The sequence below is a fragment of the Zea mays genome, chromosome 8 (assembly GCF_902167145.1).
Source record: "Zea mays cultivar B73 chromosome 8, Zm-B73-REFERENCE-NAM-5.0, whole genome shotgun sequence".
In the NCBI taxonomy this organism is placed as follows: domain Eukaryota; kingdom Viridiplantae; phylum Streptophyta; class Magnoliopsida; order Poales; family Poaceae; genus Zea; species Zea mays.
In genome coordinates, this window is record NC_050103.1 from 64,941,750 (window position 1) to 64,967,140 (window position 25,391).

At 44.2% G+C, this 25,391-nt stretch overlaps 1 protein-coding gene across 1 annotated transcript in view; it reads right to left on the reverse strand.

Annotated features, from left to right (window-relative positions):
* The window catches only part of LOC118473202 (uncharacterized), a 28,442-nt gene extending 9,982 nt beyond the window's left edge, over positions 1-18,460 (reverse strand). The window contains exons 1-2 of the mRNA XM_035961970.1: positions 18,250-18,460; positions 17,490-17,787 (exon numbers count right to left, since the gene is read on the reverse strand). Coding sequence (XP_035817863.1) covers positions 17,490-17,787; positions 18,250-18,460 — 509 coding nt within the window. The remainder of the gene's footprint in view (positions 1-17,489; positions 17,788-18,249) is intronic.
* Positions 18,461-25,391: the final 6,931 nt, after the last annotated feature.

The following is a 25,391-nucleotide window of genomic DNA, read 5'->3' on the forward strand; positions in this document are numbered from 1 at the left end:
AGCGCTCTTCACATCCATTTGGTACAACCTGAAAGAATGGTGAGCGGCATATGCTAGCAAGATTCGAATTGACTCTAGCCTAGCCACAGGAGCAAAAGTCTCCTCGAAATCCAAACCTGCGACTTGGGCATAACCTTTTGCCACAAGTCGAGCCTTGTTTCTCGTCACCACCCCGTGCTCGTCCTGTTTGTTGCGGAACAACCACTTGGTTCCCACAACATTTTGCTTCGGACGAGGCACCAGCATCCAAACTTCATTTCTCTTGAAGTTGTTGAGCTCCTCCTGCATGGCCAACACCCAGTCCGGATCTAGCAAGGCCTCCTCTACCCTGAAAGGCTCAATAGAAGAGACAAAGGAGTAATGCTCACAAAAATTAACTAATCGAGAACGAGTAGTTACTCCCTTGCTAATGTCACCCAGAATTTGGTCGACGGGATGATCCCTTTGAATCATCGCTCGAACTTGGGTTGCAGGTTGTGCATCTTCCTCCATCACATGATCATCTTGTGCTCCCCCTTGATCACACGCCTCCTGTTGATGAACCTGTTCATCATCTTGAGTTGGGGGTAGCACCATAGTTGAGGAAGATGGTTGATCTCGTTCATCTTGTTCCTGTGGCCGCACTTCTCCAATCACCATGGTTCGTATAGCGGCCGTCGGAACATCTTCTTCATCTACATCATCACAATCAACAACTTGCTCTCTTGGAGAGCCATTAGTCTCATCAAATACAACGTCGCTAGAAACTTCAACCAAACCCGATGATTTGTTGAAGACTCTATACGCCTTTGTATTTGAGTCATAACCTAACAAAAACCCTTCTACAGCTTTGGGAGCAAATTTAGAATTTCTACCCTTCTTCACTAGAATGTAGCACTTGCTCCCAAATACACGAAAGTACGATACATTGGGTTTGTTACCGGTTAGAAGCTCATATGACGTCTTCTTGAGGAGGCGGTGAAGGTAGACCCTGTTGATGGCGTGGCAAGCCGTGTTCACGGCTTCCGACCAAAAACGCTCGGGGGTCTTGAATTCTCCAAGCATAGTCCTCGCCATGTCGATTAGCGTCATGTTCTTCCTCTCTACCACACCATTTTGCTGTGGTGTGTAGGGAGCGGAGAACTCATGCTTGATCCCTTCCTCCTCAAGGAACTCCTCCACTTGAAGGTTCTTGAACTCGGACCCGTTGTCGCTTCTTATCTTCTTCACCTTGAGCTCAAACTCATTTTGAGCTCTCCTGAGGAAGCGCTTGAGGGTCCCTTGGGTTTCAGACTTATCCTGCAAAAAGAACACCCAAGTGAAGCGGGAAAAGTCATCAACAATAACTAAACCATACTTACTCCCTCCTATGCTCAGATAGGCGACGGGTCCGAAGAGGTCCATATGCAGCAGCTCCAGGGGTCTTGAAGTGGTCATCACATTCTTGCTGTGATGTGCTCCTCCCACTTGTTTACCTGCTTGACAAGCTGCACAAGGTCTATCTTTTTCGAATTGTACGTTAGTCAACCCTATCACGTGTTCTCCCTTTAGAAGCTTGTGAAGGTTCTTCATCCCCACATGTGCTAAGCGGCGATGCCACAGCCAGCCCATGCTAGTCTTAGCAATTAAGCATGCATCTAGACCGGCCTCTTCTTTTGCAAAATCAACTAAGTAGAGCTTGCCGTCTAATACACCCTTAAAAGCTAGTGAACCATCACTTCTTCTAAAGACAGACACATCTACATTTGTAAATAGACAGTTATATCCCATATGACATAATTGACTAACAGATAGCAAATTATATCCAAGACTCTCCACTAAAAACACATTAGAGATAGAATGCTCATTGGAGATTGCAATTTTACCTAGCCCTTTTACCTTGCCTTGATTCCCATCACCGAATATAATTGAATCTTGGGAATCCTTATTCTTGACGTAGGAGGTGAACATCTTCTTCTCCCCCGTCATATGGTTTGTGCATCCGCTGTCGATAATCCAGCTTGAACCCCCGGATGCATAAACCTGCAAGGCAAATTTAGGCTTGGGACTTAGGTACCCAACTCTTGTTGGGTCCTACAAGGTTAGTCACAATTGTCTTAGGGACCCAAATGCAAGTTTTATCACCCTTGCATTTTGCCCCTAATTTCCTAGCAATCACCTTTCTATCCTTTCTACAAATTGCAAAGGAAGCATTCAAAGCATGATATATTGTAGAAGGCTCATTAACTTTCCTAGGAATATTAACAACATTTCTCCTAGGCATATTATGAACAATATTCCTTCTACCAACATTTTTATCATGCACATATGAAGAACTAGAAGCAAACATAGCATGAGAAAAATCATCGTAAGCATTATAACTCCTATAAGCATTTCTAATTTGTCTCCTATCATGATACAAAAAGGCATGATTCTTTTTAGCACTAGTAGCCATAGGGGCCTTCCCTTTCTCCTTGGCGGAGATGGGAGCCTTATGGCTTGTCAAGTTCTTGGCTTCCCTTTTGTAGCCAAGTCCATCCTTAATTGAGGGGTGTCTACCGATCGTGTAGGCATCCCTTGCAAATTTTAGTTTATCAAATTCATTCTTGCTAGTCTTAAGTTGGGCATTAAGACTAGCCAATTCCTCAGTTAGTTTGGAAATTGAAACTAAATGATCACTACAGGCATCAACATCGAAATCTTTACACCTAGTGCAAATCTCAACATGTTCTACACAAGATGTTGATTTACTAGATTTTTCTAGTTTAACATTTAAATCATCATTTTTGCTCTTTAAACTAGCAATTGAATCATGACATGTAGACAACTCACAAGAAAGTATTTCATTTCTCTTAATCTCTAATGCAAGTGATTTTTGTGCTTCTACAAATTTGTCATGTTCTTCATACAACAAATCCTCTTGCTTTTCTAAAAGCCTATTTTTATCATTCAAGGCATCAATCAATTCATTTATTTTATCTACCTTGGTTCTATCTAGGCCCTTAAATAGGTATGAATAGTCTATGTCATCATCATCACTAGATTCATCCTCACTAGAAGAAGCATAAGTAGAGTTTCGAGTACTTACTTTCTTCTCCCTTGCCATAAGGCATGTGTGACGCTCGTTGGGGAAGAGGGATGACTTGTTGAAGGCGGTGGCGGCGAGTCCTTCATTGTCGGAGTCGGAGGAGCAATCCGAATCCCACTCCTTTCCGATGTGTGCCTCACCCTTGGCCTTCTTGTAATTCTTCTTCTTTTCCCTCTTGTTCCCCTGTTCCTGGTCACTATCGTTATCGGGGCAGTTAGCGATAAAATGACCAATCTTACCGCACTTGAAGCATGAGCGCTTCCCTTTTGTCTTGGTCTTGCTTGGCTGCCCCTTGTGACCTTTTAGCACCGTCTTGAAGCGTTTGATGATGAGAGCCATCTCTTCATCATTAAGTCCGGCCGCCTCAATTTGTGCCACCTTGCTAGGTAGCGCCTCCTTGCTTCTTGTTGCCTTGAGAGCAAGGGGTTGATGCTCGTTGATCGGTCCATTCAAGGCGTCGTCCACGTATCTTGCCTCCTTGATCATCATCCGCCCGCTTACGAATTTTCCGAGTACCTCCTCGGGCGTCATCTTTGTGTACCTGGGATTCTCACGAATATTGTTCACGAGATGAGGATCAAGAATGGTAAATGACCTTAGCATTAGGCGGACGACGTCGTGATCCGTCCATCGCGTGCTTCCATAGCTTCTTATTTTGTTGATAAGGGTCTTGAGCCGGTTGTATGTTTGGGTTGGCTCCTCGCCCCTTATCATTGCAAACCTTCCAAGCTCGCCCTCCACCAACTCCATTTTAGTGAGCATTGTGATGTCGTTCCCCTCGTGAGAAATCTTGAGGGTGTCCCATATCTGCTTGGCATTGTCCAAGCCGCTCACCTTATTGTACTCGTCCCTGCACAAAGAGGCTAGCAACACAGTAGTAGCTTGTGCATTTTTATGAATTTGTTCATTAATAAACATAGGGCTATCCGAGCTATCAAATTTCATTCCATTCTCTACAATCTCCCATATGCTTGGATGGAGAGAGAATAAATGACTACGCATTTTGTGACTCCAAAATCCGTAGTCCTCCCCATCAAAGTGTGGAGGTTTGCCAAGAGGAATGGAAAGCAAATGCGAATTCGAACTATGTGGAATACGAGAATAATCAAATGAAAAATTCGAATTGACCGTCTTCCTGTAGTCGTTGTCGTCGTCCTTTTGAGAAGAAGAGGATTCGTCGCTGTCGTAGTAGACGATCTCCTTGATGCGCGTTGTCTTCTTCTTCTTCCCATCTTTGCGCTTGTGGCCCGAGCCAGAGTCGTTGGATTTGTCATCTTTTGGCTCGTTGACGAAGGACTCCTTTTCCTTGTCGTTGATCACGATTCCCTTCCCCTTAGGATCCATCTCTTCGGGCGATTAGTCCCTTTCTTGAAGAGAACGGCTCTGATACCAATTGAGAGCACCTAGAGGGGGGGTGAATAGGTGATCCTGTATACTTCAAAACTTAAGCCACAAAACTTTGATTAAGTGTTAGCACAGTTAATGCCAAGTGGCTAGAGAGAAGATCTTGCACAATATGATAACCACAAGGAGTTCAACACAGAGTAGACACAGTGATTTATCCCGTGGTTCGGCCAAGTACAAAACTTGCCTACTCCACGTTGTGGCGTCCCAACGGACGAGAGTTGCACTCAACTCCTCTCAAGTGATCCAATGATCAACTTGAATACCACAGTGTTATGCTTTTCCTTTCAATTTCCCGTTTGCGAGGAATCTCCACAACTTGGAGTCTCTCGCCCTTACACTTGAGATTCACAAAGAAATACGGAGTAAGGGAGGGAAGCAACACACACAAATCCACAGCAAAATGCGCACACACACGGCCAAGAATCGAGCTCAAAAGACTATCTCAAAGTTCTCACTAGAACGGAGCTCGAATCACTTAGAATGACAAACGAATGCGCAAAGAATGAGTGTGGATGATCAAGAATGCTCTTAGGTTGCTTGGTGTCCTCCTCCATGCGCCTAGGGGTCCCTTTTATAGCCCCAAGGCAGCTAGGAGCCGTTGAGAGCAAATCTGGAAGGCTGATCTTGCCTTCTGTCGTCGGGCGCACCAGACAGTCCGGTGCACACCGGACACTGTCCGGTGCCCGATTTCCTTCCTTAAACAGCGCAGTCGACCGTTGCAGATCTGGGAGCCGTTGGCGCACCGGACATGTCCGGTGCACACCGGACAGTCCGGTGCCCCCTTTCGACCGTTGGCTTGGCCACGTGTCGCGCGCAAAATCCGCGGCCGACCGTTGGCCCTAGCCGACCGTTGGCTCACCGGACAGTCCGGTGCACACCGGACAGTCCGGTGAATTTTAGCCGTACGCCGTTGGCGAATTCCTGAGAGCGGCCACTTCGGCCGAGGCAGCCTGGCGCACCGGACACTGTCCGGTGCACCACCGGACAGTCCGGTGCCCCAGACCGAAACAGCCCCTTGGCTGTACACAGCCACCTCTTTCCTTTTCTTTTTCTTCCTGTTTCCAATACTTAGACAAATATATCAGTACACAAAACCAATGTACTAAGACTTAGAAACGTACCTTTGCTCTTGATTTGCACTTTATTCATCCATTGCATAAATTCACATTTAAGCACTTGAGTTGGCACTCAATCACCAAAATACTTAGAAATGGCCCAAGGGCACATTTCCCTTTCAGTCGGGCCAGCCCGGCACGACATCGTCGTGCCCAGGCACGGCACGCCAGTGTCACGGGCCGGGCCGGGCTGGCATGTGGGCCAAACTCATTGCCCAGGCATGGCACGCCCAATGTTAATCGGGCTGGGTCGGGGGTACGGTCAGCCCGTTAGTGCCGTGCCGGGCTCGGGCCCAGTAACATAATACACATACATCAAATTTAACAGAAAACATTACATTCAATCCATTATCCAACTAGTCATTCAAACCAACATAGGACAAGACAAATAGGCTACAAAATAGTCTTTAAATGTTTTGGAGCTTTAGTGCAATGCTGCCTCATTAAAAACATTTCTAGGTAAAAACTCACACTTCGTGAGAAAACTCTAGGAAGGAAAAGAGTACAACCAGCTCCTTAAAGTATTTATAAGTTCATAGTTCAGTGTTCGGTCCACAGTCCATATGAGAATATTACAGATAAGAGAAGTAGAGAACATAAATAGGTAGAAACAGAGAGAATAAGTTCAGTCCTTCTTGAACTCTGTGGTGCTGCTTCCTTTCTTTTGTTCCCTGGTGATACTCGCTGCTCATCATCTAGGTACATATCCTCAAAGGTTGCTTCAAGGTCTTTGGTTTCCTTCTCCACAGTATGTTGCTTGTGCTGGTCAGCCAACTCCCAATCTTTGATACAGGAGAGCACCTCCACCATGTCTGTCGTCAACCGTTGTCGTCGCTCCTCGAGCACCCTGCTAGCTAGACTAAAAGTAGATTCTGAAGATATTGTAGAAACAGGGACAGCCATAATATCTTTAGTTAGTATAGAAAGAATTGGATAAGTTTGATTGTGGCGTTGCCACCACATAAGAATGTTGAAATCAGGACCAAATTTAGTTTCAGTGTCACTGTCAAGGTAAGAAGTTAACTCAGATAAACCAGTAGATGTACCAGATGTACCACCTGTACCGGTATTGCTATAACTTTCATCATCACCATATATATCATCCCATGCCTCTGTGGCCGTTGGGGGCCTTCGTCTTCCGAATGTCCTCAAAAACATGATTTAACAATGTTTCTGGAGTATAATACATGAACAGATATCTTCGGACTCGGATCAGAACCGCAGGGTGAGAAGCACAAAGAATACGAAGGTTGACGCAGAGCCGAAGCTATGCGCGAGGGAGCTTTGGCATGATAGCAGAAAAGGGAACCGACTTAAAAGGGAAAATGCTATTTAGACCTCGATTGATCACTATAGAGTCATTTGCAAATGTAAAGGGCATGGGTGTAATTTTACATGGGCTGCGTCCCGTGCCTATAAATAGATGAACAGTGCTCTTGTACTATTCACGCTGACTTGGCATTTGCTTTTGCATCACGTTCATACCTTTGTTGTCTATCAAGTCGAAGGTACCAAGTGTAATTCAATATTGTTTTTATTTTCTCATGATAATATGATAAAGATAAGTTGATAATGCTATATGACTGTTTATATTATATTTTGTATTTTGCACACTTCCTTCTATTACCTTCATACTTTCGATGTTCGAAGGTATGTCCTTCATGACCTTCGTCTGAAGATCATTATATCCTAAGGGAAATAATATTTCGAAGGACGAAGGGCGTTAATATTTAACATTTTGTGTTGCCTTGTTCTTGATTCATAGTATTTGAGAACAAGTCCCCAACATTGGCCCCCACTTCCGGTGAACTCTTTTCGACCACCTTCGGCAAGCACTGACCTTCGTCATGCCACCGAAGAAAGCTTCAGCGACAGGGGTTGCCGCTTTGCAGCCACTGGACCCAAATCAGGAGACCCTTTGTCTTCGAGAGGCCCGAAGCCAGAAGAGGAAGGCCACTAGTCCAACACCCCAGGAGGACGAATTGGACCAAGAAATCAGAAATATGGAAATGCTTCATCAGCAAGTGCAAAAGAAGAAGGAAAAGATGACTCGACTAGCTGACCTTCAAAGGCAGATTGACGAAGCCACTGAAGAAGTACGTCACCTTGCTCAAGACGAGAAAGACCGAAGGCCCCAGCACAGGGAGCTTCATCAAGAGGGCTTGTTCAACGACGATGGATGGTATGATGATTTTAATCATGATACCTTTACTTTTGACGATGCTTCTCCCTTGGCAGCAGAACTGCAGGCTATCCCGTGGCCCCCATCATATAAGCCACCTCAGCTTCCAATGTATGATGGACATTCAGACCCAAAGCAGTTTTTGATGAGTTATGAAGCAACCATATCTTCATACGGAGGCAATGCAGCTGTCATGGCTAAGTCCTTTGTCATGGCAGTCAAGAATGTGGCTCAAACGTGGTATTCTTCTCTTTGGCCAGGGACCATCACTTCATGGTAGAAGCTCAAGGACATGCTGGTGACAAGTTTCCAGGGCTTTCAGATGAAGCCAGTCACAGCTCAGGCTCTGTTTCAATGCACGCAAGATCATGAGGAGTATCTCCAGGCATACGTGTAACACCCCGGGATCCACAAACACCCCGAAATGCTACTAAACTACACAACTAACATTCATATATAAAATTTCGACAACATCTCCTTTGAAAATTTGCATAAACGTGGAAGCAACAGAGTATAAATAGATATCATGATAAGAAAACATACTAGACATTAATAATCTGCTAGCAATGGGAAGATAACCATAACAACATAAACTGAATTAACTAGTGTGCACGACTAGTTAAAAACAAACATCCTTGACAAGAAGTTTCTAAATTAATCATGGTTGTGTCTAGGCAGCGTTATTATGAGAGTGAAGGTGGGCGTGCTGCTACTTCCCTCATTCCCAACATGAATCAAGTACCTGCATTGAGTAATGCAAGAGTGAGATGAAACATCTCAGCAAGTAAGTTGTTTTGACGAGATATTTAAACCAAAAAAATGAATTAATCAACATTTTAAAGGGATCACAATTGAGATCAGAAATACTTGTAGATATATAACTCAATAGTCCCAGAATAACCATTGCCATCTCATTTCCTCGAACAACCACAATAGGTTGTATAACACTTCCCTGCGTCAACAATACCTGCAAATATCACTTCAATGTATGCATAGGAATGCTATGTGTAAGTCCTCTGCCTTCATACCTCTTAGAGTATAAAACCACACCATCTGCAAATATCACTTCAATGAATGCATATGCCCTCTGCCTTCATACCTCTAAGGGTATGAAGCCGCATCGTACCCCTCCCCGGGCAACGTACGATGCTAAGTTGTACCGGTACGGTCGGACCATAGGTCACGATAAAACTTCAGATGCAAGTGAACCATGCAATGTATATGGCATGCTGCATTTATCAATATACTTCACTTCCTTCACATACAATACAAACCTCAAACAATACTTCGTTTACCTTGAGATACAATACAAACCTCAAATAATAATTCATTCACCTTCGGGGGTGTGAATTAATCTCGTGGGTCATACTCGAATCATCATCATCATCAATATATGATTAAGCATCAATATAATACAATCAAGTAAAACATCACCATAGAGTTCAATTATGAAAGAATTCAATGATTCTGAATATTAGAGTGTAGCCGATGAAACAACAAGTCAAAACGGTAGCAACCATCGCTACAATCACTTGCTTTCATCGAAGAAGAAAAATGTACTAGGCATGATCCGGAGTCTAGTCACCTGTTGCGGGCAGAAAACTTAGTACAAATATTTCACAAACATTTGCCAACAATCAATAAATCGCTCCTACACTTGAAACCAAGACCCGGTGGAATGACTCCCACCTGAACCACATGCCAAACAGCAGCAGCGCTGTTTGTTAATATTGTATATTTAAAATTATAACAGTGGTGATATCAAACAAATACTCTAGGAGTTTCTACACAAAATACTCTACAACTTCGGTATTCAATGGATAATTAAATTTTGTCATCTATAAATTCTAAAACATCTGACAAGATAACTGACTGAATCTGTTTCAGACAGCAGCCTAGTTAACTTCAAAATTTGATATCTCCCAAACTACTTAACCAAAACTTATGCAATTCTGCTGGCTGTAAGAACTTTTATCCCTCTACAAAAGGCTCCATAGTTGGAAGAGCCAATTCGGCCATTTACTAGATGAAACCTACCAGTGAACAGACCCGCTCATTTTTGTCAGGCAAACAGGAACAGCCACAATAAAACCAACATAACTGGTGTTTCCAAATTCATATGAATGCACTCTTTAACAATCTGGAAATCTTATGAAATTATCTACAACTTCTTTTACCAACCTAAAGTTTAATTCTGTTGATAAAATTGTCTAAATCTTAAGAGAACAGATTCTGCACAGAATTGTGAGACTGAAAAACTGCTATAATCAAACTGTAATAACTTTCTGATCTGATGTCCGATTGAGGTGTTTTTCATGGCCATGGAAAAATCTTCAAATTATCTACAACTTATATATAGACTTTTTATTTTTTTAGGCCAATAAGACCACAGAAAACTGGCATGAATAGAAACTGTCGAATCTGCCATTCTGCAGAAAACTAAATTCGAGATCAAAACCTAACCCCACATCTAATCCAACCTCTAATCCTTTAATACCCATGATCCACAACCTCCACAAGCACATAATTACAGGGAGGAACAAGGATTTCATCCATACCTAGGGTTTTCCCTAAGAAAATCTTCAAGAAGAGATGGGGAAGAACATCCCCTTGATCCTCTCTCCCTCTTAAATTCAACGTGCTCCTCCTCTTCTCGATCCTTACTGCGTGGGGGAGATCTAGAGGGAGGAGGAAGCCATGGAGAGGGTACGGGGCGGCTGCTAATGGGGAGGAGAGGAAGAGAGGGAGGGGACGCGGCTGCAACAAATTGGGGAGAGGGAGAGGGGGTCGGTTAGGGTTAGGGAGGAGGGGGGCTCCCATCCACCGGATCGAGATCAATGGCCCAAACTCGCTCTCCCATTTGAGCTCCCGACCCTAGCGGAAAAAATGCCAAAAGAGCTACTGTTTCCTAAGGAATGCCTCCTGAAACTCCAAACCCCAATGCCACAGAACATGAAAGAAAAGAGAAAAAGAAGTTTAACTTCTTTTCAGAAAATTGGGGTATCACAATACGTCTGAAGGTTCTTGCGTCTGAGAGCACAAGCGCCTACAGTGCCCAATGAAATTGTCATTGAGGCCATGATCAAGGGGCTTCGTCCAGGACCTACTGCCCAATATTTTGCTAGAAAGCCTCCACAGACTTTGGAGAAGCTGCTTCAAAAGATGGATGAATACATTCGCGCTGATAATGACTTTCGTCAAAGAAGGGAGGAAGCCTACAGGTTCTCTGAGATGACCAGGGGCTTCAGAGGTAGAATCCACCTAAGGCATGTCAGGTCAATCCACTCCACCCAGAGTGACGACAGAGGAAGTCAACAACAAAGGCCACAATATTCCTCGCAAGCTTCGGGGCAGCAACAAAGCTATCTTCGGCCACCAGCTCCAAGAGGCAGAGGCGCCAGGGGCTTCGGAGGAAGGTTTGGGGATCAACCTAGGAAAATTTATTACCTATTCTGTGGTGAGGACAAGGGCCATACTACAAGAATGTGCCATGTCACCATTCAGAAACAGAAGGAAATAGCAGAAGCTGCATCTCAACAGAACCAGCTGAAGCAGGTCATGCACACTGCTTCGTATCACTCACCCTACATACCAGAGTATGTGGGTAACCACCCTGCAGTCTCTGTTGCTTCGGCTAGCCAGTCACAGACATCTTGGTAACAGCCTCCACCTCCACCACCACTACAACCTGCATATTTACGAGGCCAGCAACCAGAAGGGAGCCAGCATACCCATCAGCAGCGAGATTTCAGGGAGGAGTCTGAAGCTCGCACAGTCAACAGTACTGTGCCAGAACCGAAGCATATCTATTGAGAGATATCCTACCCCTGAAGTAGTTTTTACATTCATCGTCATTTTCTTTTTTACTAAGGAACAATTATTGAAAACTTAGCTCTCTTGTTATTTTCAATTTCTTGTAATAACTTCGTTCTTGCCATAGTGAAATATATTTTCTCCATAGACTCACGAAATTCGAAAAGTTGCTGAAGCACAAAAAGTCGTTCTAAGGAACGCAGCGTAAGTTTGCCGAAGCTACAAAAAGTCGTTCCTAAGAGAGCGCAGTGTAAGTTTTCTGCTCAAAAGTCGTTCCAAAGGGAATGCAGAGCCAAATACCACCGAAATATAAGGCGAAGCGCAAAAAGTCAACGTGAATACCGCCGAAATAGAAGGTGAAGAAGTTCAAAAGATGTTCCTAAGGGAATGCAGAACTTACAGCGAAAAGTCAACGCTGATACACCGAAAAATAAGCGGTGAAGCCGAAAAATAAACGGCAAAGAGATTGTGTATTCCATTATGGAGATGTGAATGTGTGTCTTCGGCGCAAACATCATTTTGCATAACATAACATCATCACATCATTTCGCATAACATAACATCATACATCATATTGCATCAATGGCACAAGAAGGGGATACAATATGGACCTTCGGAGAATGATTCGAAAAAGTGAAATTATGCTAAGGCACAAAATAAGTTTTGAAGAAATACAGCTTCATCAGCTCTGATGTGGAGGAAAAAATCTATTGTTGACGAAGCATTAATGTTTTTGCCACGATTGGAGGATTTTTTACGAAGCATAAAAGCTCTTCTTTACGAAGCATGAAAAGAAGGGAAGGTGTTTTTCGCCGAAGGCTCAAAAATGGTATGTACATAAAAGTTTCATGCATCACAAAGAAATGAATTACAAAAGCCATTTACATATTACATTCAAAACTCATGAGCACCAAATATTACAATCATAGTCTAGCAAATGTTACATTAATATTCTAGCAATGTTTTTACAAATAGCTATTCTTCTTCTTTCAAAACTTTATCTGCAGCTTCGGTTAGCAGTTGGGTAACGACTTCGTCCATAATACTTCCGGTCATACTAATAATTTCTGTTGATTCCTTTGCCTCTGGGTCGGCCAGTGACTCGAAGGGCTCTGGGGGAGGAGATAGTTCAGCTGCAGTAGAAAACATAAATTAGTTCGAAGTCATAAAAATAAACAATAAAGTTAAAAGCTATTAAATAATACCTATTCGCATTTCGAGTTCCGCAACTTTTTCAGCTGCTTTCGTTGCTTCTCTAGCGTCATGAGTATCTTTTTCACTCTTCTTTATTATTTCATGGGCCATCCCTCGGCCGCCATTTTCTCAGATGTCAGTGAAAAATTTTCCACCAATTAAGCTTGCTTCGGCCGAGGGGTCTTTCGTATCATCAACAGAGAAAGCAGCTTCGGCTTGGGCTAGAATTTTCACATGTTCGCACCCTGCTTTCTCCAAAATAGCTGCAACTCCTCTTGCACCAGAGAAGGCACAGACGTCCCCGCGGTCGCTCAAAATTTCTTCAAAAGCTTCGGCTTTATTGCTGATCCACTCAATTGGACCTTCGGGGTCGCCCCGTATGAAGTTATCTTCACTTGAATATGCGCCAACGTTGGCGAAGCTAGTTTTTATCTTTTTCACGCATTCTATAGATTTTTCGAAACATCTTTCTTTTGATATGCGAAGTTCTGCAACTGTTTTTTCCCAGTAATTTTTCTAGTAATCACTGGCATCTCGTTCAGCTTCGGCAACAGCGCATTTTAATTTGGTTTCAGCAAGCTGTTTCCGAAGGTCTTCAATTTCACATTTCTAGGCCTCAGCTTGGGCTTTGGAAGTCGTTTCGTCTTATTTTATTTTGCTTACCAATGAATTTAATATTTTATCTTTTTCAAGACCTTCGTTCCTTAGTTCAATTACTTCGGAACGAAGGTTGTTCAGAGCTATAGTGCATCCTTCGTCTTCGGCATTTTTCTGCGCCCTGAGGGCATGTTTAAGAATCAGTCCCTGCAAAAGAAGTATGGTATTGAGTATAAGCAAATAAAAAATTTTGTTTTTAAGTACAAAAAATTGATTTTCACACCTTTATACTATTATATGCTAAACTGTCGGCCAATTCATCTTTCGACAGCACCGAAAGTCTGACCTCTAATGTCGGGAATCCGAAGCTTCTGCTCATCTCGGGCAGACAGAAATCTCCTTGTTATCTGGGAGAAAATACAAGAAATCCTCTTCTCCGCTGCCGTTGAATACTAATGCCCCCTTTGGATATTTTAGCTTCTGGGCATAGTGTTGAGCTTCCCGTTCTTCTTCTTTAGAGAGCTTTTTTCTCGAAGCATGACGGATAATATATTGAGTATTTTCTTTCAAAGCTTCGGGAGTAGGAGCGGCAGCTTTTTCAGGCAATATTTGTTCTATAACTTCTTCCTCCGCTGCCTTTTCTCCAATTTCTAAGGATTTCTCTTTGGTGGGCTCTGAAGGCCCAGCTTCGGCGTCGGCCTGGATCATTGTAGCTTCGGCTTCAGTCAGCTTTGTCTCAGTTTTGACCTGTGTTTTCGAAGCCTTGGCAATTTTTCCTGGAGTAGAGCTTGAAGTTTTTATTGTCTCCAGCACATCTAATACGCTAGCCATCCTTTTTCTCTTGGAGGTTGCTGCTAGATCTTTTTGCGTCTTCGGCGCCTCCACTCTTGCCGAAGGGCTTAGAATCTCTAATGTTTTCGTCCCTTCGGTTCTCGGTTCTTCAATTTTGCCAGCTTTCGGCATTGCAGCCGGCTCTTCAATCCTCTGCGTAAGAGCAGGTCCTTCGGCTTCAGTAGCCGAAGAGGTCTCACCGCCAAATTCAGGCACTGTGGCCAGTTCAATGTAGCGCGGTCGGTGAGTAAGAACCTTCACCTTTTTCTTCTTCGGCGCGGGCTCGCTTGGAGCAGCTGAAGCAACATCCTTCCCAGAAGTTGCACCCTTTCTTTTCTGCCCCCGCGGCGGGTACCGATAGTCAGGGTACACAAATCCAATAGCGTCAAAAACCCTATTTAGTCTTTTCTTTTTCGGCTCCCGAAGGCCGCGGATAATGCATTATCTTCAGACTTGGAGTATACTCCAAGTAGTTCATCACTAGTATTTTTAACACATTTCAGCCAGTCATCGTCTGGTTCGATAAATTGGTCTCTAAACCTGAAGGTATATTTCAATCGAACCAAACCACCTTCGCTAGAGTTGCTGATGGTCTCTTTTGGCATCTCCCAGTTGTCTATCAATGGCCATATCCTGTAGGCCACATGTTCTTGGACTAAATCTCTTGTCCCGATGAAAGAGCAAACTATGCCGAAGGCCCTTCGGCATCCTTCGGCTGCTTCATCAATTTCTACCTTCGGTTTCCGAAGGCCGAAGCGAGACCAAATGGGGCGCATGATGATCTCTGTAATGTCTTCCCTCGCCTTTAAATCATTCTTCACATAGGACCATTCTTTCATCCAGTCTCTGGGCCACCTCTTCCAAAAAGTTGGCACTGGGCAGCTTGAGCTTGAACGAGCAACGAAGCTATAGCAACCAAAATTGTTATGATACTGTTCCTTACCCCAGGGCTTCGTCTCATATGAAAGTTCGTGCATGCTGCAGAAACATTTTGCACTTGGCTCCAAACCTTGACTCTTCACGGCCCAGACGAAGATACCCATTCTGATAATTGCTTCGGGAGTAATCTGGTGAAGGAAAATCTCATATATCTTTAAAACTTCAACAACAAATCTGCTTAAGGGGAACCGAAGCCTAGCCTTGAAGAAGCTTCAGTAGATCACGACCTCATATTCTTCGGGAACAGGAACAGTCTTGTCTCCGTTGTCAGCCCTCATAATAGACATATCTCGAAAATACCTTCCTCTCATATTATCAAGATGACTTGTCTGATAGTTGATTTCCCAAAAACTACATGACTTGGTCGCCAGGGCCGATCTTCGGAGTCTTCGCCCCCACTTGCCGCATCATAATTGTCGCTGTCATCAGTATCTTCAGATAAGCCTTCTAGAATTTCTTTCATAATTTTCTCTGTATTTGTTTTTGCAATTGACTCAATGAATCCAGCAGTCTTTTCCTCAAGGAGCTTCTCCTTTTCGCTTAGCTTCATCTCAGCAACAACTTCTTTATCTTGAGACATCGTATCTTCGGAAATCACGAAAATGTGTCCTTAAACCTGAAGCTTAGAAAATCTAAAAAACCAAGCAAGCGTTGGTAGGCAAGAGCTAAAAAATTGAGCAAACAAAACAGGCGGCAAGTAGCGTACCAAATGTGCTTGGGGTGGGTTCTTATTTATACGCCCAGTGCGCTCCAAGCTGGAGGGCCCCGTCTGTCATTGAATGTTGCTATTCTAGCAAAGGGAAGGTGTTTTTTCGGACCTTCGGCTTAGGGCCTTCGTCCATATCGCAACCTGAATTCGTTATTCTAACAAATTAACCTTGCGAGGGGCTACTGTTGGGGGCCTTCGTCTTCCGAAGGTCCTCAAAAACATGATTTAACAATGTTTCTGGAGTATAATACATGAACAGGTATCTTCAGACTTGGATTAGAACTGCAGGGTGAGAAGCACAAAGAATACGAAGGTTGACGCAGAGCCGAAGCTATGCGCGAGGGAGCTTCGGCACGATAGCAGAAAAGGGAACCGACTTAAAAGGGAAAAGGCTATTTAGACCTCGATGGATCACTATAGAGTCATTTGCAAATGTAAAGGGCATGGGTGTAATTTTACATGGGCTGCGTCCCGTGCTTATAAATAGATGAACAGTGCTCTTGTACTGTTCATGCTGACTTGGCATTTGCTTTTGCATCACGTTCATACCTTTGCTGTCTATCAAGTCGAAGGTACCAAGTGTAATTCAATATTGTTTTTATTTTCTCATGATAATATGATAAAGATAAGTTGATAATGTTATATGACTGTTTATATTATATTTTGTATTTTGCACACTTCCTTCTATTACCTTCATACTTTCGATGTTCGAAGGTATGTCCTTCATGACCTTCGTCTGAAGATCATTATATCCTAAGGGAAATAATGTTTCGAAGGACGAAGGGCGTTAATATTTAACATTTTGTGTTGCCTTGTTCTTGATTCATAGTATTTGGGAACAAGTCCCCAACAGTGGCCTTACTAGAACCACTACCTGACTGTGGTTGAGGAGTCAAGCAAATACCTCCAAAGTTGGCCTCATAAATTTGATACATCTTAGTTAATTTGGTTCTAATACATGAAGGATATCTACTATAATCAGTCCCATTAAGAGAATATAATCTTTGAAGAACTTTATGAAAGCCCCTCATCTTTGCTCTAGGATCAAGAATGAAAGCAAATGCATAAAGAATGGGTATGTCCCTCCAAAATTTCAGAAATTTTGTTTTCATAGGCACAACAACAGTTCTTAAAAGTTCATGGTTCTCATATGCATTTAGATGTCTAGCAATTTTCAAAATATGGTGCAACATTAAGGGTGATGTAGGGTAATATATTCCAGATAGTGCAACAATTGAGTCATAGAATAACTGAAAGAAAGACAATAATTTGTCTGCAACAACCCAATGATTATCACTCAACAAACAAGATCCATCATCTTTGCCAGGATAATTAGTTCTAATCCACACAGAGAAAGTGCTATGATAAGGAACTAAATGTTTAAGCATCAGGAATGTTGAATTCCATCTAACATCCATATCTACTCCAAATTTACGTGGTCTAACACCAACACTCATGTAGTATTGTTTATAAGAAGCAATTCTTTGATTTGAAGAGTTTAAAAATGTTATAGAAGTCCTAAAGTCTTCAAGATATGGTTGTAAACGTTTCAAACAACTTTTAACAATCAGATTAATAATATGGCAAGCACAACGCTGATGCAAAAATATATTACTCAAATCACTCTCATTCCTAGTAGGTGCAGGTATCAAATGCCCAGTATAACCATCAAAGACAGGTTTCAGAACATCAATAGCAGTTTTGTTAGATGATGCATTATCAAGCACAATGGCAAAAATCTTATCAGTAATGCTATAGTCATTTGCAACCATTTCAACATGCTCAGCAATGTTAAGACCTGTATGAGCTACCTCTATAGGTCTAAGACCAAGTAATCTCTTTTCTAAACACCAATCAGAGTTCACAAAATGAGAAACAACACTTATATAGTCCTCTTTAGCTTTACCAGACCATATATCAGATGTCAAAGCAACAGATGAAACATGTTTAAGTACTTCAATCAGTAGTTCAACACGATCATTAAACAGTTGGATCAAGTCTCTAGCAGTAGTTTGCCTAGAAGATTTAATAAACCTTGGATTATGGGCATGGGTTATATACTCCTGAAAAGCACTAGATTCACCAAAACAAAGTGGCAGGTCTAGCCTAGCTATTAAACGACAAATCTTAGTTCTAGCAACAGAAGGGGAATACTCCTAGTGATTAACAGACCCATCTGCATTATATTTAAGCAAAGACTGAGTTTTTCCAGATCTATCCTTTTCTTTCTTAGCAGGGCAAACATCCAGGTGTTGGATCAAATGGCCAGTTCCAGATGAAGATTTAGCAGACTTGCTATTCTTGCAGTGAAGACAAATGGCAGATACTCTTACCTCCTTACCATTTTGAATCGCAGTTACCTCCTCAAAGTGTAGCCATACCTTAGAGGTCGGACCTCTCCTTCTAGAACGTTTACCAGGCACAGGGACAGAGGTGCTCGCATCGGCCGTCGGGCTTGTGGAGCCCGTCCCCGTTTGTGCACCGGCGCCGTCCAGATTGATGGCACCAGTGGAGGTGGTACCAAGGAGGAGGCACCAGGCATCGTCTGCCTCATTCTGTGCTTCAAGCCTCCGCTCCTCGACCACCGCATCGAGACTGAGCTCGTCGTCAGCCGAGGCCGTGGACATGGCGATCGCCTTGGTCGGCTTCTCCGGCTCCTCACTATGCGCGGCGCACACACACACGGTGCACACCTCAACGAATCGAAGCAAAAGATCAAGAACAAGAAGACTAGGACTAGGATTAAGAGAGAGACCTAGAGCAAGACCAAGAAGACCTTACCTGCAACACCGGAGCACCGGATCCACCAACCAGATGGCAGACGGCAAAGGCAGAGGAGCGAGCTTGGCGAAGATCGAGTTTTAGGGTTAGGGTTAGCGAGGGAGAGATGTAGAGAGTTCACAGAGAGGATGGAGCAAGAGAGGAGAGGAGCAGGACACGAAGACCAACAATGGCGACTTGTCGTGCCGGTGTACAACTCCGTCGACACCAGAGGCGAGGCCGCACGGAAAGCGAGCGCCGAGCCGCCGAGTTGCCGCCACAGCCCACAGGAGACGAAGAGGCCGAGAGAGGAAAACAAATGCTAGGGCTACGTACGGAGAGGAGCCGCACCCCGCGCCGCGTTTATCCGGCTTTTTTACCGGGCCGACACCGTGTCGCGGCGTACACAGGCCATGCTCGTGCCTGCACCGCGGGCCCACCTGGCAGCCCAAGCACGTCACGTGCACTAGGCCGGGCTGGCACGGGCACAACGGTCGTCGTGCCGGGCCAGGCCTATCCCGTGCTTGGGCGTGCCAAGTGCCGGGCTGCACCACGGGCCGGCCCGTTTTGGACATGTATAGTTCCATGTAGGCTTTGTTTGATGGGTACTGTTCTCAACAACGTCGATGGGTGCGGACCCCTCTTCACTCATTATCCCACTTGTTATTTCAAACTCTTATATACAAACAGTACATCTATAGTATAAAACATTGTTATGCACACCCGTATACACGACATTGCTAGAGTTGGCCTAACCCATCTATTAATTCAGCCGACCCCTGCTTTCCACAAACTAAACCTTGTCTGCCTCCCAGGTATGGGTGACAATGGGCTCTATATTTTACACTAAGATTTAAGGATCGAATCGGATTAAGATCGGACCCTATTTCTATTCATTTTTGAACTAACATTTATTTTGGGTCCTACTATTTTATGAAGAAGCATTTGGATCACGATCCATTACCACCCCTACTCCTAGGGTCGGACTAATGTAATCCAAGACCTTGCACATAATTTTAAATTGAGGCCTATGTCCCTAGAAAAAAGTATATAATAATGATCACAATTTCTCTGTCACGGTCATAGCGACGGAACCTCGCTGCAACATCGTAGCAGACTTGTACGCAGTGCGTAAGCCAGGCCCTCAAGGATGAAAATCGAGAAGTGGAGAATCAAGATGTTATGTGTTGGCCGTTGGGTACGACACAGCCACACAGTTCACGCGCTTGGGATGGCGCCGTAGAATATGGAACATCTAGTGATTAAAGGACCTAATAGGCTTTTAATGATGACATAGTAAATACTATTTTATGGGCCCTTACCAAATGAGGGCCTTGTGCCATCGAACATATGGCACATTGAAAGTAGCCTAGAGGGGGTGAATAGGCTAATCTGAAATTTTTCACAACAAACTTCGAAAGATTGTTAAATACACAGTTCAACTGGTGCAGGCTGGTTCAACAGCTACGTGCGCAAGTTGAACCACTCTGAACCAATCCAACTATTTTATAAACTTTAGACTATAATCTACTCAAAAGAGTATTTCACGAGTCCTTTTGAGAAGTAAAGTATAACTAAGTTAGAATGAGAAGATGAATATGTAAAGGCTATTTCACTTCTAGATCTACTCTACGGAAAAATCTATATGTCAATCTTGCAAGTAAAAATATCTTAAGTTAAAGACAAGCAAGAACACAAGACATAAGATTTAACCCCGAGGTTCGGCCACACCACAAAGGTGTCCTACTCCCCGTTGAGGAGCCCACAAAGGGTCAGGTCTTTTTCAACCCTAATCCTCCAAAAGCCGACAACAAAGGTCAAGGCAATCTCTTCTTATCTTAGCTCAAAGAGCGGGTGATACAAACTTCTTGGGGTCGTCCACAAATTTGGCCTCAAACGGTCTTGAAACCTAGGGTTTCAAGAACACCAAGAACGCACAAGAGGTGTTTGCACAAGCTCAAGATTTTAAAAGAGATGGGAGAGGAAAACCAAATCGTGAGCACAAGCACAAACCTCACACCCAAGAGCTCCTCCAACAAGGTTGAATCTTGAGGAAGATTTAAGTGTGAGAGAGAAGGGAGAGAGGAGTGCTTTGTCTCAAGTTAGGTGGGCAATAAATGTGTAAGAGTACAGCCACATTGAAGAAGGGGGTGGAGGGCTCTATTTATAGCCACGGCTCAAAAACTAGTCGTTTGACCTGGAACCCCGCTGAAAACCGGTTGAACCGCCCCTTGACAGGTCAGCAGACTGTCTGCCAGTCTGACTACCAGACTGACTGGCAGACTGACATGCAGGCTGGTCAGGAATGACAGGACCAGTTGAACCGCCCCCTGACAACTCTGGTGACCTGACTGCCAGTCTGATTGGCAGACTGCAGGTCAGAAGTCAGAGGGGTCAGAGACCAGTTGAACTGCCCCTAGGACCAGTTCAGCTTGTCTAGACCAGAGGGTTTAGGAGAGAAACCCCAGCTCAACTGCCCAGGGGCAAGTTTAGCTGGTGTATGGTCAAAGAGGTCCACAGCTGAAGTTGAAGTTCAGCTGGAGTTGAAAGCTCAACTCAGCTGAAGTCCAGCTCAGCTGCAGCGGAAAAAGCTCAACTCAGATGAAGTCAAGTTCAGCTGGAAAGCTCAGCTGCAGTTGAAGAAGTTCAGGTGCTTTTTAGCAAGAACACTCTAGGTTTCTCAAACCTAACCACGGTCAACCAAAGAATGTTAAAGTGATTTTTGGTTTTCAAAAATAGCTTTTGAATTTGGGGACTTGAGCTATAGCAAACACCTTTACCTGTGCGGAAAAGAATAAGGAATAATTACATCATGCAACTCAAGATTTTACATAAAATTTTATACGTCTGTTGCATGAAGTCCTTGGTGCTTCCTTAAGTTCTTGTTTCTTTATAATCATACACTAGGAACAAAAACTGTTAGTATCCTTATTTGTTTTGTCATTAAATCACCAAAACCCTCACTTGGGGTTGATTGCACTTACAATCTCCCCCTTTTTGGTGATTGATACCAAAACAATTAAGGTCAAAAATATAAACATTTGAAATAGAAAAATTCTTTTGAATGATTGTATGTAGATGGCTCCCCCTAAATGTGTGCACGAATATGAATCCAGTGTTTTGACATAATATGTCATGTGAGCAACACATTTAAAGATAGTGACCAAGTCCATACTAAATACAACCATCCGAGGGGTGCAAGAGTGTCATAAAAGGAGTTGTGATGCATATGACTATCTCTAAACACACATCATTTTTACTTCATAGCAAAGTAATCGTTACAAACTGATGGGACAAAAGATGATGGCCAGAAGATATCACATTGAATAATAAGCCAGCAGTTTTATTTCATACAATAATAAGAGGGTACAAACCACAACAGTGGCCAAAACAAAAAAAACAATAAACAAAAGAGAAATACAGAACCAAAAGAACCACAAACAGAATGACTAGAAATTTGGATTTTCTCCCCCTTTTTGGCAGCAAGTACCCAAAAACGAGGAGAGAGGGAGAAGAAGACACATGAATCAATAGCCTCCAGGGGAGGATAGGACAGAGGATAGGACGTGTAGTCGGGAAAGAAGGTCCTCATCATGTCTTCCTCGAGTGAGGAGTCCCTAGGAGGCTCATCACCCGCAGAAAAACCAGATGCAGAAGATGTACGATGATGAGGAGGAGGTGGAGGAGGAGGGTGGTGATGGTAACCAGAGCTGGAAGGCCGCAGGTCACCAGGAATGGGTCCTGGACACGGGTAAGGAGAAGGATAGTGAGCAGAGCCAGATGGCCTGGGGTCACCGGGAGTGGGTCCCTGATCCGAGTAGAGAGGAGGAGGATGAGGAGGATCCGAGATGTAGAAGGGGGTCATCATAGTTCTCGACCTCATCCTCCGGGGTAATGAATGGCACACCAAACTCCTATTGGTGCCACTCATTAAGGTCTGCAGGGAAGGTAGGGGCTAGAGGTGGAGGGGACCCAGGAGGGAGACGATGACCTGTCTCGGTTGCATAACAAAGAAAATCCTCATGCAGCCGGTCAGTCCTGCGACGGCGCACAGACTCCTCGACCGCCCGAGTGCGGCACATGGTGAAGACACCAAGAAGGCCCTTGGCCAAACGAATGAAAAATCCCTGGCCTCTACCCCGTCCCTGGCCCGGACCACTTCCTCTCCCGCTGCGGTCCATCGAACATGAGGCAGCGGCGGCGCGAGAGGAGGATGGGTGATGTGGAGGCTGAGGAGGTGGCTCATCAGAGGAAGCAGGGCCTCCAGACCCTGAGGGAGCCCGCTTCATACGAGCAGCTAGGTTGGTGGAATCAACCCAGTAGGGTACGTAGCGGGAGTGTTTGACAGGTTTTTCGAAGTGAGTCTGGGTGACCACTTCGATCATCTTCATGATAAAGGGTGCATGAAGACACCCCTTGAGAGGAGACCAGGAAGCACGAAGGATCTCTTCCCAAATCATGTCAAACACATTGATGCGGGCGAGACTGTTGGGAGCAAGGAGGAGAAGGAAGACCCGACTCTCCCCAAGGATGTTCATTTGATTCCCGCCCTTCGGGAGAACGGTCATCCTGGACAAAGAGTTAAGGTACCTGTAGTACCTATGCATGTTGGCGGTGGTCCAGAACTCCCGATCCATAGAGACATGAATAAATTCAGTCTCTTCCCGCATGGGCAGCTTAATGTCATGAACTCTCATGCTGCTGCCCTGAATATCAGCATCAGAGAAGCCCAGAATATGGGCAAAACGACGGTAGCTGACTTTGTGCCAGTTCTCCTGGATGAAGAAATACATGACAGGGTAATCATACCCATCAGCTTCTTCATCTACTTTCTTGACCCAGAGGGTGGCATAGAACTGAGCTACCACCTTGTCGTTCCAGGGGTATTCCATTGTCATAATATTTTTTAACCCCTTTCTCTCCAAGTTACGGAGAGCTGACGTCATGTCAGCATCTCCCATGTTATCACATCCTTCCTAGTCAATAAACCGATGCCTAACGACTGGGTGTTTCTTGGACAAAATGACTGAATTATAGAAATCAGTCTAGAAAAGATTCTAGAACCGAGGGTCCTGGACACCAGGATGACGAGGAGTGAGAGAAGGGTTAGTGAACCTCATGCGTTGAAGGGTGTCCACTCCCTTAAGAGAGAAGTCGACATGAGGTTCATTAGGTCCCCGGGAAACATTCGTTGGATGCATGTGTAGGCCGGTGATGTAGAGTGCGTCAGACGGCGGAAGATCGACGAAGTCGTCGAATGCTCCATCCTCCTCCTGGCAAGGAGCGTATCCAGAGGAGGAGGTGTTGCGACGAGGATGATTGGCGCCAACCTTTTGGCGCCTCCCGCGAGCAGGCTGCGAGGGCATCGAGGATCCCTCTCCTTCCATCCGACCAGAGTCGCGCCCTCTCTTAGAGAGGGAACGACGAGGCGGAGGAGAGGGGACCAGTGATTCCTCCTGAATCTCATCAGAGTCGCTGCTGAACTCTATCACAGATGGGTTGCAGCGACGCACCATGTTTAGAGAGGCTTTGGGAAGTTTGATCGTTTGAGGTGAGTGAGTGAGGAGGCTCAAAAAGGCTGAAATGCTAAGACTTGAACGTTTGTGAGTGAGGAAAGAAAGGGGGGAAGCATATAAATAGGCAGCTGAACTGGTCACCAGGGACCGGTTCAACCGCCCTCAGACCGGTTCAACCGGTTTTGAGCAGTATGGTCTATTGACCAGATTCAGTCAAGGGAATAAAGCCAAAAATAAATCTGACACATCTGCAAAAAGTGACAGCTGACAAGTCTGAAAAGTGTACAGTACCTGACACAGTCTGAAAAGGCGCGAAAAAGTGACTGATGCGACAGGAAAAAGTGACTATCGCGACATAAATTAAAACTGCAGATTCTGTAAAAAAGCAAAATCTAAAAAAGTGTTGCAAAAAGGTTGATCTGACCCTGAAAAGATGTTGCGCAGTCTAAAAAAGGCGCTGCAAAAGGGCTGACACGGCCTGCAAAAGCGGTCAGCGCAGACAGAAAACCGGTCAGACTGACCGGTCAGACTGAACCAGACCGGTTCAACCGACCCCCAATACCGGTTCAACCGGTTTCGGCCAGGGAGATTCCTGTTTTTTCTTGGTTAAAACCAGCCGAGCTGAAGTTCAACTCAGAAGTTCAGCTGGACTCTTCCAGCTGAACTAGAAAGTTCAGCTGGCCAAACCAGTTGAGCTTCGAGTGAAATTTTTAAAATAGTTTTTAACATTAAACCTCATTTTAATTTTAACATTTTCACAAAGTTTTGAATGATCATCACTAAAATTTAAACTTTTAAACAAAGAATAGTGAATCAAGCAATCTTTATGTCCGCTTTCAAGTTAAGTTACGAGAATCCAAGATATTTCATTCACTCCTAAGAAAGCAAAATCTAGTCTTATCGAGGGGTTTTGTGAAGATATCGGCTAGTTGATTTTCTGTGTTTACATGACATAATTCGATATCTCCTTTTGCTTCGTGGTCCCTCAGAAAATGGTGTCTTATGTCTATGTGTTTGGTTCTAGAGTGTTGCACGGGATTGTTGGCTAGTTTAATGGCGCTCTTATTGTCACATAGTAGTGGAATTCTTTTAAAATCACAGCCAAAATCCCTCAAAGTTTGCTTCATCCATAGCAACTGAGCACAACAAGCACCAGCAGCTATGTATTCGGCCTCGGCAGTGGAAAGTGCAACACAGTTTTGCTTCTTAGAGCTCCAAGACACCAGGGACCGCCCAAGGAATTGGCAAGTCCCCGAGGTGCTTTTTCGATCTACTTTGCAAC